Consider the following 16327-nt stretch of genomic DNA (forward strand, 5'->3'; position numbering starts at 1 on the left):
GGCCAAGAAAGAAACCATTGCTGAAGAAAAGACATAAAAAGGAATGACTCAACTTTGCCAAAGAGTACCTGGACAAACCACAATCCTTCTGGGAAAATGTTCTGTGGACCGATGAAACAAAAATAGAGCTTTTTGGCAATGCACACCAACAGTTTGTTTACAGACGGCGCAATGAAGCGTATAAGGAAAAGAACACCCTACCTACAGTTAAGCATGGTGGAGGATCCATAATGCTGTGGGGCTGTTTTGCTGCGTCTGGTACTGGGGGCCATGAAATCGGAGAATTACCAAGAGATTTTAGAGCAAAATGTCCTACCCAGTGTAAGAAAACTTGGTTTGAGTCGAAGATCATGGGTCCTCCAGCAAGACAAAGACCCAAAGCACACATCCAAAAGCACGCAGGAATGGTTGAAAAGGAAGAAATGGACTGTTTTAAAATGGCCAGCAATGAGTCCTGATCTCAATCCCATTGAAAATCTGTGGGCTCAGCTGAAATCTGCCATTGGGAAAAAGAACCCTGCAAACATTCAAGAGCTCGAACAAACTGCAAAGGAAGAGTGGGAGAAAATACCAGCTGAGAAGTGCAAGAAGCTTATAGATGGCTACAAGAAACGTTTGGAGGCTGTCATCACTGCCAAAGGGTGTGCAACCAAATATTAAGGAGGGGTGCCTTTATTACTGCACATGCTGTTTTTTTCTGTTTCTTCTTTGAAATGACAACATGTAAGCTGAAAAACAATGTTCTTCGTTATATTACTTTGGACCTCCAATTAAAAAATCCTGATAATATAAATTTGGTACATTTCCATTTATTTCTGAAGATATTGTACAGGTTATGCAAAAAATTAAGGGGTGCCAATAATGGTGAGCAGGACTGTACTTCCCATGTCTGTGTGGCTTTTCTCCGGGTTTGAAAACATGCCAGTAGGTGCAGTTGCTGCTCTAAATCACACCTGTATGTGTGTGAGTGAATAAATACATAGCATCTTTAAAAAGTGATGAGGCCAGCCTTAAAAAGTATATCACGATGACCTGTCGACTGAAATAGTAGATCTCAAGCCACAAAAGTATGGGCACCCCTGGTGTAAGCAATTGAGGGTTAAGAGTCTTGCTCAAGGACTCAACAGTGGCAACCTGGTAAAGGTGGGGCTTGAACTGCTCGTACAAAGGCGCAGAGCTTGGGGGTTCTTGGTGATAGAAACTTGTGGTGATCAGTTCTGCCTCTCTTATCCGATCACTCAGGTTTGATGACGGTGGGGAGATGGGCGCTGATGTCCTGTGAAAGCCTTCATGACCTTGTTACCTGCTCGCTCTCCCTTTTAGTTATGCTGTAATAATTAGGGCTGCCGGAGTCTAAAACTCTCTGTAAAACTGTTTTACTCAACTAGCATTGTACATTATTAACTACATTCTCTGTTGTTTTACTCCAAAGGCATTCTGATGGAAACCTGTTTACCCGCCGAGGTTAAGGATTAAAGTCGAGACTGCCGTGCCAACAACGCTGCTCCTGCCGGATGTGACGGTTCTGGAGCACCAAGAATGTCAAGATCTCACTTTAGACTTTATTACATTCTGAATTGAAAAATAACTTTATTATTATTTGTTTATTTATTTTTGCTAGTTATAACTTTTAGTTCATTTTAATTGTGTTTGTATGATTTGTGTAAATCCTACTCATTTAAAGTTTCCTCCAGACCACCCGAGAAGGATGGGCCCTGCTGAGTCTGATTCCTCTCAAGGTTTCTTCCTGTAATTTTAAGGAAGTTTTTCCTGCCACAGTCGCCCTCTGCTTGCTCAACAGTGGTTTTTTGTATCTGTTGGTCCTGGATTTTGTAAAGTTGCTTTGAGACAATGTCTATTGTAAAAAGCGCTATATAAATAAATTTGACTTGACTTGAACTGGCAACCTTCTGATTACTAGTCCAGAACATTACCACTAGGCCTGGAAGGTCCTGGAAAGACTAGGGCTGTTACATCTGAGGCCCCAGGTCAGAACCTTCCTAGACCCCTCTGCAGTTTGTTTATCAACAGCAGGTAGGTGTGGATGGTGCTGTGATCTACTTACTGCAGAGAGCTCATTCACATCTGGACCAGAACAACACCACAATGAGAATCACTTCAAAACTAAGGAGATGTCCGTGGACCTCAGGAGGAAGAGGACGACATTAAAAAGATTTGAGCACAAGCTAAACATTACAACTGCTGCTGCGTTAATAACAAAACCTGATGATTGTGTTGGTAATGAAGTATAAATAATTAAACCGCTAGTTTAATTGGTAGAATATGATGCGACACTTGTGTTTCTTAAGCGTTGATGAATCAGCTAAATATTTCCCACACTGTGAGCAATAATAAGGTTTCTCTCCGGTGTGAATGCGCTGGTGTTTTTTTAGATGACTCTGTCGATTAAAACTCTTCCCACACTGTGAACACTGATATGGTTTCTCCCCAGTGTGAATGCGCTGGTGTATTTTGAGACCACTCTGTCGAATAAATCTCTTTCCACACTGTGCGCACTGATACGGTTTCTCTCCAGTGTGAATGCGCTGGTGTATTGTGAGACTACTCTGTTGATTAAAAGTCTTCCCACACTGTGAGCAATAATACGGTTTCTCTCCAGTGTGAATGCGCCGGTGTATTGTGAGACTACTCTGTCGATTAAAACTCTTCCCACACTGTGAGCACCGATACGGTTTCTCTCCAGTGTGAATGCGCTGGTGTTTTTTGAGATGAGTCTGTTGAATAAAACTCATTCCACACTGTGAGCACTGATATGGTTTCTCCCTAGTGTGAATGCGCTGGTGTATTTTGAAAGCACTCCGTGTATTAAAACTCTTTTCACACTCTGAGCACCGATACGGTTTCTCTCCAGTGTGAATGCGCTGGTGGATTCTGAGACCACTCTGGAACCTAAAACTCTTTCCACAATCTGAGCAGTCATACGGTTTCTCTCCAGTGTGAATGCGCTGGTGTGTTTTGAGATCACTCATGGACCTGAAGGTCTTCCCACAATGTGAGCAGACGTTTCCTTCTTGCTGTTTCCCCTGGTGAGACGTGTTAATGCTGACAGGATCAGAGGACGTTTGCTGATTACTGGAGCTTCTGGTGGGCGTCAGATCCTCATGTTCAGTCTCAGATTTCACCAGCGCATCATATTTATGATCACTGCAGCTCTTGATGTGATCGTGGAGCTGATCTTGGGCTGTACAGGAAAATGGACATAAAAGTAGAAATGAAATAAAATATTATATATATATATATATATATATATATATATATATATATATATATATATATATAATATAGTAAAGGGGTGGTGGTAGTATTAGTGGTGGAACGTAGCTCAAGATCACAAAAATACTTTACTGAGTTCATCTGTATCTTCAGGTTCTTCCTTCTTCACAGGCTTCATCTGGAAACCTCCACACTGTTGATCCACTGGGGTGAGGTGTTCCTCAGATGTGACGTGTTCCTCAGGGATTGAGGTTCCTTCACCTGAAATTCCATCAATATGTGAAGAAGAAACTCAACAACTGGAGGAAATGTAAGATTGTGGGTTTGGTACTACAGTGCGGTACAGTATAGGTTCTAATCCCATATTCACACCGGTGTAAAAGTGGTGTATTGCTCCATATTTACTTACAGAAGAAACTTTCATCTTCATCTTCTTCCTCTTTTATTAGGATCTTCTGGAATTCTTCATGTTGTAGATCTACAGGAGCGACGTGTCTCACTGCTGCTGATTCCATTATTAAACATCTAATAACAGATACATCAACTTTATTTCTGCTTCATTTATTTAAATTATTCGCTATAAAATCATCTGTAAACAATGCTAAACGATCTTGATGTGTTTAAACAAAACTGTTAAAAATGTATTAAGAAGTTTGAATTGATTCATTATGCTGAATCGGTTCATCTGTGCTGAATCATTTTGATGCTAACAGCTAACAGTTTGTGTATTTAAATCACAAGGGAGTGAAAACGATTCAAATCCTCACGCTGTTTTATTATGAGCTCTAATGAATCATCAGAATGGAGTTAATAATGAAGGTGTAATAAATAAACACATGGATATTTTACTTACAGAAGATTGACTTTAGTACAAACAGATCAGCTGCTACATCCCTGTGGTTTGAATGGAGGTGAATGATGTTTAGAGTTTAGGGTTATTAGCGCCTCTACTGGACTGGAGTGTAGAGTTCTGATAACAGCACATTCATTCATTCATTATAATAACATGCTGATATAATCACTCCTCCTCACCCAAGTTCACTTACTCAATTCAATCCTGACTGCTGAGCAGCACATCAACACTTTATATGGTTTATAAGCTCAGAGTCAATCACAGCAAACCCAAATCCACAATAAATCAACTCTGACATGGGAAGAACATGCCAAACCTTTTACAGACAGTGTATTTTAAGACAATTGTTCTGCCCTCACTAAGAGTTCTCCCCCTTTCTCAGCTAGACAGACAGAAAGACAGACGACTCCCTCCACAATACAGTTCGGTCGGTTTTATTTGCTTCCCAGCTGTGTGATGTACTGTGAGCATCAGAATGGACTAAAACTACAAAATACAAACAATAAAAACAATAAAAAACAGAGTTATATCAGTCAGTCCACATACTAGTATGCTTTTGGGAGGTGGGATTAAACCCTGCAAGGCCGCTGTGCCACCCGACTGCAGAGCCTGTGGGTACATTTAGAAAAATACAAAGAAATGGACGTAACAACAAGATCTGAGCACGTGCTAAACATTACAATCGCTGCTACATTATTAAAAAAACCTGATGATTGTGTTGGTAATGAAGTATAAACAATTAAACCGTTAGTTTATTTGGTAGAATTTGATGTGCGACACTTGTGTTTCTTAAACGCTGTTAAATAAGCGAAGCATTTCCCACACTGTGAGCACTGATATGGTTTCTCCCCAGTGTGAATGCGCAGGTGTACTTTAAGATTACTGTTTGGTACCAGTGTGAATGCGCTGGTGTATTTTGAGAGCACTCTGTTGTCTGAAACTTCTTCCACACAGTAAGCACCGATACGGTTTCTCTCCAGTGTGAATGCGCTGGTGTACTTTGAGACTACTCGGTTGATTAAAACTCTTCCCACACTGTGAGCACTGATAGGGTTTCTCTCCAGTGTGAATGCGCTGGTGTGTTTTGAGATTACTCGTTTGATTAAAAAGCCTACCACACTGTGAGCACTCGTATAGTTTCTCTCCAGTGTGAATGCGCTGGTGTGTGTTGAGAGCACTCTGTTGATTGAAACTCTTTCCACACTGTGAGCACTGATACGGTTTCTCTCCAGTGTGAATGCGCTGGTGTGTTCTGAGACAACGCTTGAACCTGAAGCTCTTCCCACAGTCTGAGCAGTAATACGGTTTCTCTCCAGTGTGAATGCGCTGGTGTGTTTTGAGATCACTCGTGGACCAGAAGCTCTTCCCACAATGTGAGCAGACGTTTCCTTCTTGCTGTTTTCCCTGGTGAGACGTGTTAATGCTGACAGGATCAGAGGACGTTTGCTGATTACTGGAGCTTCTGGTGGGCGTCAGGTTCTCATGTTCAGTCTCACATTTCACCAGGGCATCATATTTATCATCACTGCAGCTCTTGATGTGATTGTGGAGCTGATTTTGGGCTGTAGAGGAAATGAACACATAAGAAGAAATGAAATAAAATATATTATATAATATAGTAAAGGAGTGGTAGAAGTGGTGGTGGTAGTATTAGTGATGGTGGTGACAGGACTAGTGATACTTTATTAAATAAAATATGTTACGTAGCTCAAGATCACAAAAATACTTTACTGAGTTCATCTGTATCTTCAGGTTCTTCCTTCTTCACAGGCTTCATCTGGAAACCTCCACACTGTTGATCCACTGGGGTGAGGTGTTCCTCAGATGTGACGTGTTCCTCAGGGATTGAGGATCCTTCACCTGAAATTCCATCAATATGTGAAGAAGAAACTCAACAACTGGAGGAAATGTAAGATTGTGGGTTTGGTACTACAGTGCGGTACAGTATAGGTTCTAATCCCATATTCACACCGGTGTAAAAGTGGTGTATTGCTCCATATTTACTTACAGAAGAAACTTTCATCTTCATCTTCTTCCTCTTTTATTACAATCTTTTGGAATTCTTCATGTTGTAGATCTACAGGAGCGACGTGTCTCACTGCTGCTGATGATTCCATTATTTAAGATCTAATAACAGATACATGAACTTTATTTAATCAGTAATTCTGTATCTGTGTAAAAGTTGCTGTCTTGCCTCTCAGTGTCTCCTCATGACCTGGTCTGATCTACAGGAGCATGAACTAGATATAAACAATCCAGTTTAGTGTTTAAGAAAGCCATGGAGTACCACCTCAAACCTCCAGTTTAACCATGATTAGATGCTGGGAAGGTCCCCATGTAAAACACTGTAAAAACACCAGGATCATGAAACTAGTTGCACTAGACTGGATGTAAACAAAGCTAAAATGTGACGTATTTCTGTAAAACTGTAAAAACAACCTGTAAACGAAACTAAGAACCTGAAGTATCGCTATAAAATCATCTGTAAACAATGCTAAACGATCTTGATGTATTTAAACAAAACTGTTAAAGATTTAAAAAGAATTTTTTAAGAGGTTTCGATCAATTGATTCATTCTGCTGAATCGGTTCTGATCAATCGGTTCATCTGTACTGAATCATGTTGGATGCTAACAGCTGAGCCGCTAGCAGTTTGTGTATGTAAATCACAAGGGAGTGAAAACGATTCAAATCCTCACGCTGTTTTATGATGAGCTCTAATGATTCATCAGAATGGAGTTAATAATGAAGGTGTAATAAATAAACACATGGATCTTTTACTTACAGAAGATTGACTTTAGTACAAACAGATCAGCTGCTACATCCCTGTGGTTTGAATGGAGGTGAATGATGTTTAGAGTTTAGGGTTATTAGCGCCTCTACTGGACTGGAGTTTGGAACCAGTAGTTTGTGGAGTTTTAGTCTATTTTCTATGGAATCAAAAAAGGGTCATAAAGATTTTGAGTTTGTAAAACAAAAGTCACAAATGTACTGAAACTTGTAAATGCATTTAAACAACTACATGCACGAAAAATCCAAATCCACAAATGAACTGGAATGTGCAAACATGAAACAGAAATTAATATTAATAATAATTCAAATGTACAAATGTGAAAAAAATATTTTAAATATATATAAATATATATTTTTTAATTTGTAAAAAATATTAGCATTTGTAAATCCGATCTTGTGAATGTGTGCAGTTAAAATCCTCTCATTCACCTTCTCTGCTGCAGTTGCGAAACTCTTGCTGCAGTTGCGAATTTTGACCCTGTTTTGACGCCTAATTGATGGACCAATAGGAAAGCTTTAAGCTGGACCAATCAGATTGCGAGGTTTGTTTAACTAATCAGAACACTGATTTGTTGCTGTCACTCAATTTCGGCACGCTGTTGGAACACGCCTCCCAATCTCAGTCATGGAGCTTCCAGCCAGAGGTACAATGGAGAGTCAGGTAAGGAACAATGCTAGCTCATGTTGCTTTTGCAGAAAGTTCGTTTTAAAAATATAACAGGCAGGTTCTGTGTAGTGCTTTTATTTATATTGTCAGTTTGACTCCTGTGCTAGCTTTGGGTAGCTGTAGCCAATTAATTAACCATCTTTAGCTAGCTAGATAAACAGCTAGCAGCAGGGTATTCTAGCATAGCAAGCGAAGTGCATGTCGTTTGTTTTGCTCCCTGATTTTTATATCACTGCAGCACAGTTATCTTGAATAATGGCAGACAGAATGTATCATGTGATCTCTTTTGATTCTGCGGGCTAGTTAACTAGTTAGCTAACTAACACAGGCATTTGCTGAGCTTTGGTCAGCTTTTGCAATGGAAAAAACACTGTAGGACACCAGCTTTTTAGCTAGTATATCAGAACATACAAAAAATGTCCAGTACCTCTTGTTTTACTAGTAGTTTTTCATTCATGGTCAGTCTTCAGCATTTAAGGCATTGCCCTAATGAGCTGGTATTATATTTTTGTAACACTGTTACTCATTTACAGGATGATCCCCTGCAATTATCTGAAATATGCTTTTACTTCAGTTTTATAATATTGTCAGTGCTAGTTAGTGTTTAATATTGTCATTGTCACATGAACAGAATTCCATGATTGAAAGAGCAGTCCAGAGTTTTGTCAGCCTGGTGTCAAATGCCCAGTCAGGGGTGCAGGGTCCAAGTCCACCACTGCCAAGTACTCCAGGTTGTCCTGCGTCCACAACCAGTATTCAGCGTGATATGGAACGGTAATTAAAACTCTTTTGCTCAGTTTGGTCAGCGATATGCCTTTAGGCAAGAAAGACTTGATCGTAGCATTGCCATAGTCTTCATTTGTCATTAAAAGTTTTGGATGTATTGTAAGTATCGTAAGCATAACGTGTCTTAATCAACAGATAAATTGCATTAGGGGCTGTTCAAACCCAGTTTGAAAAAGTAGGTTGAAAGCGAACCGCTAATTTGTACTGATTGTATTTTAATTAAACAGTGATGAGTGACTGCAAGGTTTTCACTCTCTACAGTGCATAATAACATTTGAAGTCATCTCTGTGCCTGTAGTGGTAAGGCTGATAATCATTACCGAATGTTGTTGAGCTTGCATCACTGGGTGGCAATGCATTGCATTTCTTTGGGCATGGGAATACTGTTAGGGAACTGTTGTCTCTAACAATATTTGTCACTACAACCACAAATGCAGGTCAAGTCAGTATTGCATCGTAGAGCAGGTTTCCGGACAAAGATTATGCATAGTCTTTGTTTATATTAATCTTTCACTTGAGAATATCCATTCAAAATAGGTACAATAATAAAAGGACCATCCAAATTGTTACCATCATACCTGTTGTGGAGTCAAGGGTACGGACAACTTGCACATCTGTGGAAATGTTAATTAAATGCAAACAATTAAATGCCATGTAAAAGTTGAATTAACAAATTTGTTAACATGGTCCTGGCCCAATGTGTTGCAGGCAGTTTAGAAAAATAAGTGAATATATAACAAAAATGAAACAGAATTTACAAAGTAGTACTTTCTGTTTTTGTTAGCACTTTACATATAATTTCAAGGAATTGGGTTTGAACTTTAGTGTTGGTATTAAGGCTTTATGTAGCACCTTGTTTTGTTAACTTAATTATGTCTAATAATAATAATACATTTTATTTGCCGGCGCCTTTCAAGACACTCAAGGTCACCTTACATACACATAATAATTGATTTAAATTCATTTTTATGTTTGTTCGTAACAGATCTTTCCCAGCTATGTTTAATGGGAGAAGAAACAGAGGAAAGAGGCCGGTCCAAAGTGTTGTGCTTCCAGCTGTCAAACATCTGGAATTTCATTTCTGTCTTTTGGCTGAAAATTCCAGCAAAACACCTAAAAATGAATTGAAATTGTTTCAGGCAGGACTGGGAAGACGGACAATAACGATACCTGACAATGCTGGTCATGATGAGGTTGGTTGATTCATTTTTGGTTACAAAGCATCTATCAATTTATTTTGTTTTTGGTTGGTATAATTGCCATTGGAAATGTATACAGCATTTTGATCAGACAGTTTTTCTAACAATTGTGGTTATATTATATTATTTCTCATAGGAAGGAATAGCGTGCAAATGTTTGTGCTCTTGACTTAATAGATTAAAAAAATTATTAAAGAATATCTGTTAGTAACACATCTACAGTTGAATTTTCCTAAGCAAATGCACTTTTCTTATTAGACAATATTTAATTGTCTCGCAGGTTTATATTTGGGCATGCAGACTAAATTGTGCAAGCCAATTTTAGGAACATGGCTTTGTTCAAAATGGTATTCTTTATGATCGGTCACGGTACAGGCAGTCTACCTAGCTAATGTAGAACCAAAGTTCACAGGCGGTTGCACCCAGGAATTCTAGCTGTACACCGTATTAACAGCACACAGGAGCTGGAGTGCTATATAACAGTGCATGGAACATTTTGTAAGTTGCACAACTCTGTTTAAAATAAATTAACAAAAGGAAACTTAGCTTTTCTTTTTTTTTTTTCTTTTGAACACAGTTTGAACGGTGGAGTTTGTACCAAGGTGTGAATCAAACCGTGAATTTTGTGTACTGTTACACCCCTGCTGAATAGTGCTGTGCAGAATAGAGTTTATGCTGGTATAATATTCATTTGCAGCTATTTTGAATATGACCATGTAACTAATACTTGACTACTTTTTGAGTTAATTTTTTTTTCTCCAAAATAAGTCTTAATTTTCATAAAACGTAATATGCAGTTTTTGTTTGACAATTGCAGATTACCAGAACACTGCACAACGAATACCCTAAAATGATGAAACTTACAGGGGGCTGGCTCCTTTATAAGGCCACAGGTATGAAATTGCAATTTTTTGCACTTTTAATAAGTTAAGATTTATTGAATTCACTTGAAATTGCTGCTGAAAGTTCTATATGAATGTATTTGTAAGTTTAGAAGAGAGAGACTTTAAATATAAAGCTTTAGCTATGTGTTGCTATCTTATCTCTCTACAATTGCATACAGTAGTTTTAATAACACTGCAGTAGAACTAAAACAATGCACTCCAACAATTTGTGCATCAGACGTGTGTTTAAGATCCTTTTTTATCTGTTCTGTAGATGGAAAATGTTGGTTATACACAAGCAGAACATTACCTTTGTTGAATATTAACATTCAGAAAAATGTGTCCAAAAGAAGTATGTACATAAAAGAAATAAAATATAGCTGCAAGCAGCAATTGTTGGGGCACTCATCAGAAGTCTTAGACAATTTAGATAGAGAAGTTCCATTTTGACAGAGGTTGGGCTCAAACCCACGACCTTGCAGTTCAGAGGCGAGTGTTCTACAGAGATGCCACTTGGCAACCACAGCAAAATGGGGATTTTTCAGGTAATTTATTGCGAGAGAGTACAAAGGAAACCAGCACCTAGCATTGGAATACAGTCTAGTGATCTTGATTTTTAGCCATTTATGTGAACTAAGCTCCACCCTGGGACTAATTTGTAAATAGCAGCAATGTTGTTAATAAATATTAATATGTTTTTCATGAATCTTGATCAGGGGACTCTGCTGAACATTTTGATACCTATATTGTTGGGATATGTTAAAAAATCCAGAATTTGTAGAAAAATTAGCATTTTGCAGATTTTGCTAAATATGGCAGTGGTAGATGTGGGCGGAGCTAAAAACTTCCAATGAGTCATTGATGCAAAAAACTTGCCATAATAAGATTCAAAAAGAATTTTCATTCTAGATGGCACAGTTGCTGAGATAATGTCCCAAACGCAAAACATTGCTCTATAGCGCCACCATCAGGCCAACTGAGGTCATTTTTTTTTGGCCTGAGTAGTGGGTAAGTTATTGTACCTATGTGCCAAATTTGAAGTTTAGATGACTTACGGTTAATGCTCTACAAACTTTTTTAGGGAAGAAAAAATAATAATAAGAAGAAAATTCCGAGCAATTTCAATAGGGTTCCAGCACCTGCGGTGCTTGGACCCCTAGTAATAATACAAAACTAATGGATCAACTAACTATCCTTTTCTTATATTCAAGGTGGTAATGGACAAAGGACTCTGTCAGTACTGTCACAGGGGTCTCAAGGCTACACAGCAAAAATGCTGAAATCAAGTTCAAACAACGGCAAACATGTGCTTTACATAATGCCGCTTCAGGAGCGCCTTGACACAGCTCCTCTGCCACATGATGCTTGGGAGTTTTCTAAAATGCCAAAGTCTGAGTGCAAACGCTGTGGGACCACTATGCCATTGCAGTTGCTAGTTACACATGTTCAAAATTGTGGCGTAAGTATGTTAAAAAACAATATAAAAAATTGTTATAGCCAAGGAAAACCACTGAGGTACATATAACATTTTTGAATCTTATATTACTTTAATTTAATTAGGAGTCTGAGTCTGAAAATGAAGAAACTATCCAGGAGTGTCAAGAACCGGATGATTGCTCAACAGAGTGTCCTGATGTTTACGTGACTGAATGTAAAACCATGGTTGGTAGATAATGTTACTTACAATATTTTGAGTACAGTCCTTTTTTGTGTACAATTGTATAGCTATCTTGTATACAAATACATTATAATTTAAGCCTTTTGCAGCTGGCAGTTCATTTTACTGAAGTTGTGTATGAACTAGTAATTGTTTTTCTTAGGATACCTGTCCTGTTTGTGGAGTTCAGTTTCCACCGGATTTATTGTTTGCTCATGCCAGTTTATGTGGGGAAAGGTAATTGTTTTACATATGCTTTAAAACGTAAATACTCTTATGAAGCTTTAGTAATGTCAAAAATGTCCTCTTTTGTCAAAATGCTAATGTCTTCCCTTCAAGCTTTGGCGAGGAGAGGCCATCTTCAGCTGATCTTGACGTGGTCGGATCAACAGCAATACCTCATCAACAGAATCAGGAGACGAGCAGTAACGCCACAGCTACAGGTTTTGCTACAGAGAATATGGGTAAGAGCTCATATCATAAATGTTATTTATTAAATTTTTATTACTTTTTTTTTTCCTTCACAAAGTAGATATGCTTAGTTATATTGAGTATAACTAAAATCATGCCAGCTGTAATGCCACAGTAAAATATTAGCTATAAACTTTAAATATGACTTAAATTATATATACTATGTAGGGTTTTTTTTGTCTTTCTTTCACTGTTTTTACCACTACACCAGCTTGGAAAAATGGAGAAGACCCACAGGGTGCAGCCCTACTCTTTCGAAGACAAATTCTCCAACAGTATGAAAGATCCAATCCACTTACTGCTATCCTTGATCTTGGTGACAGTGTGCTGGATAGAGAAAGGTCAATTCTGACATTTTACAAGGCTCCAAAAGTGAACTGGGCAAGCCCTCTACACTGCACATTGAAAGGTAAACTATTTCTATTGTGTTTAATTGCTGTTATGACAAAAATAACATTGTTTCAACAATGTTTATATCATGATAATCATAAATGTGGTCATATTGTCCAGCTCTTGCGTACATGTACACACAAGCATTCAAAGGTTTTAAATAATTTTTTTTGTGTGAGTATTTTCTGTTTTATAAACTGTAACAGTGCATATTTCAATACTTCAAAGCTAGATGGTAAGTTATTTTTTTATCGTTGGTCAACATTTTACAGATTCCAGCAGCATTAAGTCATTAAATATTCAACAATGTATCCATTTAGAATGTTTTTGGTTATCTTCCTGAAGATATGATTGTTGCTTTAAATGGATGTTACCTTGACTTCAGTCATCTACAGTGCCATTCATTAAATTATCTACATGTGCTGGTGAATCAGCAATAAAATAATACATTACAATAATATAATGTAAATAAAAATAAATTAAATGCAGTTTTGTCAGCCAACCAGACCAAGTTTTACGATTTGAATTATGCTTATGTAGTTGTGTACAAAAAAAAAAAATCCATTTTCATTCTTGTACACAACAGTTCATCATAAAAAATTGTCCTGATCAGGAAGCATGCGAATAGATTAAAGTTAGGGTTAGGGTAACCCATCTGTGGTGCTTCTATTAGAAGATTTTGATTATTTAAATCACAAAGGAACAAAATGTACTGCTTTTATTCCATTAAACACAAACAGCAAGGGAGGCAGAGAGCAGGAGAGAGAGGCCAAGATCCACAGTAATAATTACTCATTAACATTTTTGGACACGTGTATTTCCACTTGCTTGATGGAATCAGATCACAAAAACATTCAATTTATACGTGTTAAAAAATGGACAAGATCCATCTCTAACCACTTGAAGGTTTTTCAGATCACCAAACGTGCATGTTAGTGCCAGTTGTAAACAGGTCCTAAACAGGTCTAATACTTGTGTTTTAACCAAAAAATATGTGTGGCCCTGTGTACTGGTTTAAGTTCTAGTGAGGACAGCTGTAAGAAGCTTTTAGGGTTCTCTGTAGCACACCCTGTAAGGAATGTGTGTAAAAGCATTAACATATACTTACAATTTGATTTGCAGGGGACGCTGCCGTTGGAGATGGTGTGAACCGACATTTTATAAGCTTGACCATGAATACCCTACAGCATGGCTTTCAATTGAATTATGGTATGTGATGCTTGTCTCTGTTCTTATTCAGGTGGCCATACTGTAATATGCGAGGATTACATGTAAGCATTATGATGTGATCCATACAGGAAACTCGGATGTCATGCTTCTCTTTGAGGGGCAGCCAGATCACCTTGTGCCTTGCACATCACAAATTCTTCTAGATAGTGATTTTTTCCTTGTTGCTGGCCGAATGGTGGGGCACTCATTCCTACATGGTGGCCCTGCTCTGGCTGGAATAAGTGAAGCAGTTGTTGATGTTCTGTTTGGGGCCTCTCCAGATATGACCACCATCGCAGTTGAGGACTGTCCTGACCTTGAGCGTCGTCAAACTATTCAGCTGGTATGTTGAAGGACATTATTCTTTTATATCAAATTGAATGATTGTTAGTAATGTAATGAATGGTACAGTGGATGCAATTTTTATATCAACACTGGGTGTTTCAGTATAGGTTATACAGTTATGTGAAGAAGCACTGAAAGTTTAAAAAAAATAAAAAAATTTAAAAATTTCCATGCTTTATGAATACAGACCAAGATGTTCTTTTAGACAGAATGCTTTCTCTTGGCTAAATTTATTCATTGTATCTGGTACCAAGTTATAACAGTGTTATAATATATATATATATACACACACACACACACACACAAATCAATTAGATAAAGAATGACAAGTGAATGTTTTGGCTATATGTTGAAATCTGTTTTTATGGGTACCATTTTCCCACATGACTACATGATATGCATGTCTCACTATATTTAGTTAAAATAATTTAGTTGTGTATTCTTTTTTTAAAGTTGGATGGTAACAAAGACCTAAGTGAGGAACAAAAAGATGCAGTCTGGAAACTAGCAGACATGTGGGATCTCCCAGGGGTGACCTCTGAAAACCGCAAATGGCTCTTCAACCGTCTTCTTCAACATGCTGTAACAATCATTTATAGTTACATCTCTGATGTTTGAATATTCATATGACAGTTCAGCAATATTTGGCAAACACCTAGCTAAGCTGAATTCTGTCCCCTCCCCTCTCTCAGGTCCTGGGAAAAACAGATAAACAGATTAAGCAGTTCAGACGAGGCCTGAAGGAGACCTGCGTTTGGCAGTTACTTACAGAAAGGAAGGACGTAATTCCTCTTATGTTCCCCCGTGAGAGAGATGTTGAAATCAAGCCTCAGGTGAGAAATTTGTCTATTTATGTAAGTCTATATAAGTAACAAATAACAGTACCTTCGATTGCAACACTATGATAATGATATGAGACAGTTGACACAAACGCTCTGATTTTTAACTACTTAATTTTTTAATTTTTTTTTAATTGAAAGATAGTTCAAGTTAGTATATAAATTTTATAATAGGGTTTGTGTCAAGTGTTTCATATTTATTTATATGACGTCAAATCCTCTTTTCCCACCCCACTTGAAATATTTGTGCTGTGTCTCTAATAGATGATCCTTGACCAGATATTGTGGCCCCTGGAAAAGACAAACGAGGATGAGGAGGATGAAGACTACCCAGTTGAAACCAGGTGCCGCATAGCTGGATATCTTCGCGAGTTTATTGCAACAGGTAATAAAACACAAGTTTGCTGTTGTCACTGAATTTTTTGAAATCTGAAAGTAAATGACGATAGCAAATATTAAATTGGTGCTTAGGCATTATTTATGGAACACTGCCCAGCATCTATTCTCAATCATATTGTTTTCAAAAAGAAATCTTTGTTGGATGAAAGCAATACTGTAAATGTATTTATTTATTTATGCAGCATCTCAATCATCACGCAGGGGCCTTGTCCAGTTTTGGACCGGATGGGAGGTCCCATCCTCTGACATGCAATTGGAGATAGTTCAGGGAAGTCTCCCCAAGGCGTCTACGTGTTTCAAGTCCCTCCGCCTACCAGGACACTACACTAACTTTAAAAACTTCAGTCAAGATCTAAATGCATGTGTAGCAACCTGTGATACAGGCTTTGGCTTGGTTTAACCAATTTTTAAGGTTTGAAGACTTGATCTATGGCCTTGTGTTAATTTTGCTAGTCATCTGTTTGTTTGCTCACAGAGCTAGTTACACAGCGGTGTATTCTCCTGCCTTACAATGTTTCAGCTGTTGCTTTTAATAATAGTTGTTCAAATGAGCTGTTCAAAGGAACATTGTTGCAGTCAAATAAGGATGTTTTAAGATGGTT

The 16327-nt window shown here is 37.9% G+C and overlaps 2 protein-coding genes across 2 annotated transcripts; one reads left to right on the forward strand and one right to left on the reverse strand.

The window, feature by feature from the left end:
• Positions 1–4505: 4505 nt before the first annotated feature.
• LOC134317333 (zinc finger protein 239-like) lies at positions 4506–6491 on the reverse strand. Its single transcript, XM_062998150.1, has 3 exons — positions 6096–6491; positions 5819–5947; positions 4506–5649 (listed from the first exon to the last, which is right to left on the reverse strand). The coding sequence occupies exons 1-3, from the start codon at positions 6202–6204 to the stop codon at positions 4967–4969; spliced, it is 921 nt and encodes a 306-aa protein (XP_062854220.1). The 5' UTR covers positions 6205–6491; the 3' UTR covers positions 4506–4966.
• A 6341-nt stretch (positions 6492–12832) lies between these two features.
• On the forward strand, positions 12833–16270 carry LOC134317365 (uncharacterized). Its single transcript, XM_062998177.1, has 7 exons — positions 12833–12952; positions 14056–14142; positions 14424–14485; positions 14941–15069; positions 15180–15320; positions 15591–15711; positions 15908–16270. Exons 2-7 carry the CDS (start codon positions 14106–14108, stop codon positions 16123–16125), a joined length of 708 nt encoding a protein of 235 aa, XP_062854247.1. The 5' UTR covers positions 12833–12952; positions 14056–14105; the 3' UTR covers positions 16126–16270.
• The last annotated feature ends 57 nt before the right edge of the window (positions 16271–16327 follow it).

Source organism: Trichomycterus rosablanca, chromosome 1, assembly GCF_030014385.1.
Source record: "Trichomycterus rosablanca isolate fTriRos1 chromosome 1, fTriRos1.hap1, whole genome shotgun sequence".
Classification (NCBI taxonomy): domain Eukaryota; kingdom Metazoa; phylum Chordata; class Actinopteri; order Siluriformes; family Trichomycteridae; genus Trichomycterus; species Trichomycterus rosablanca.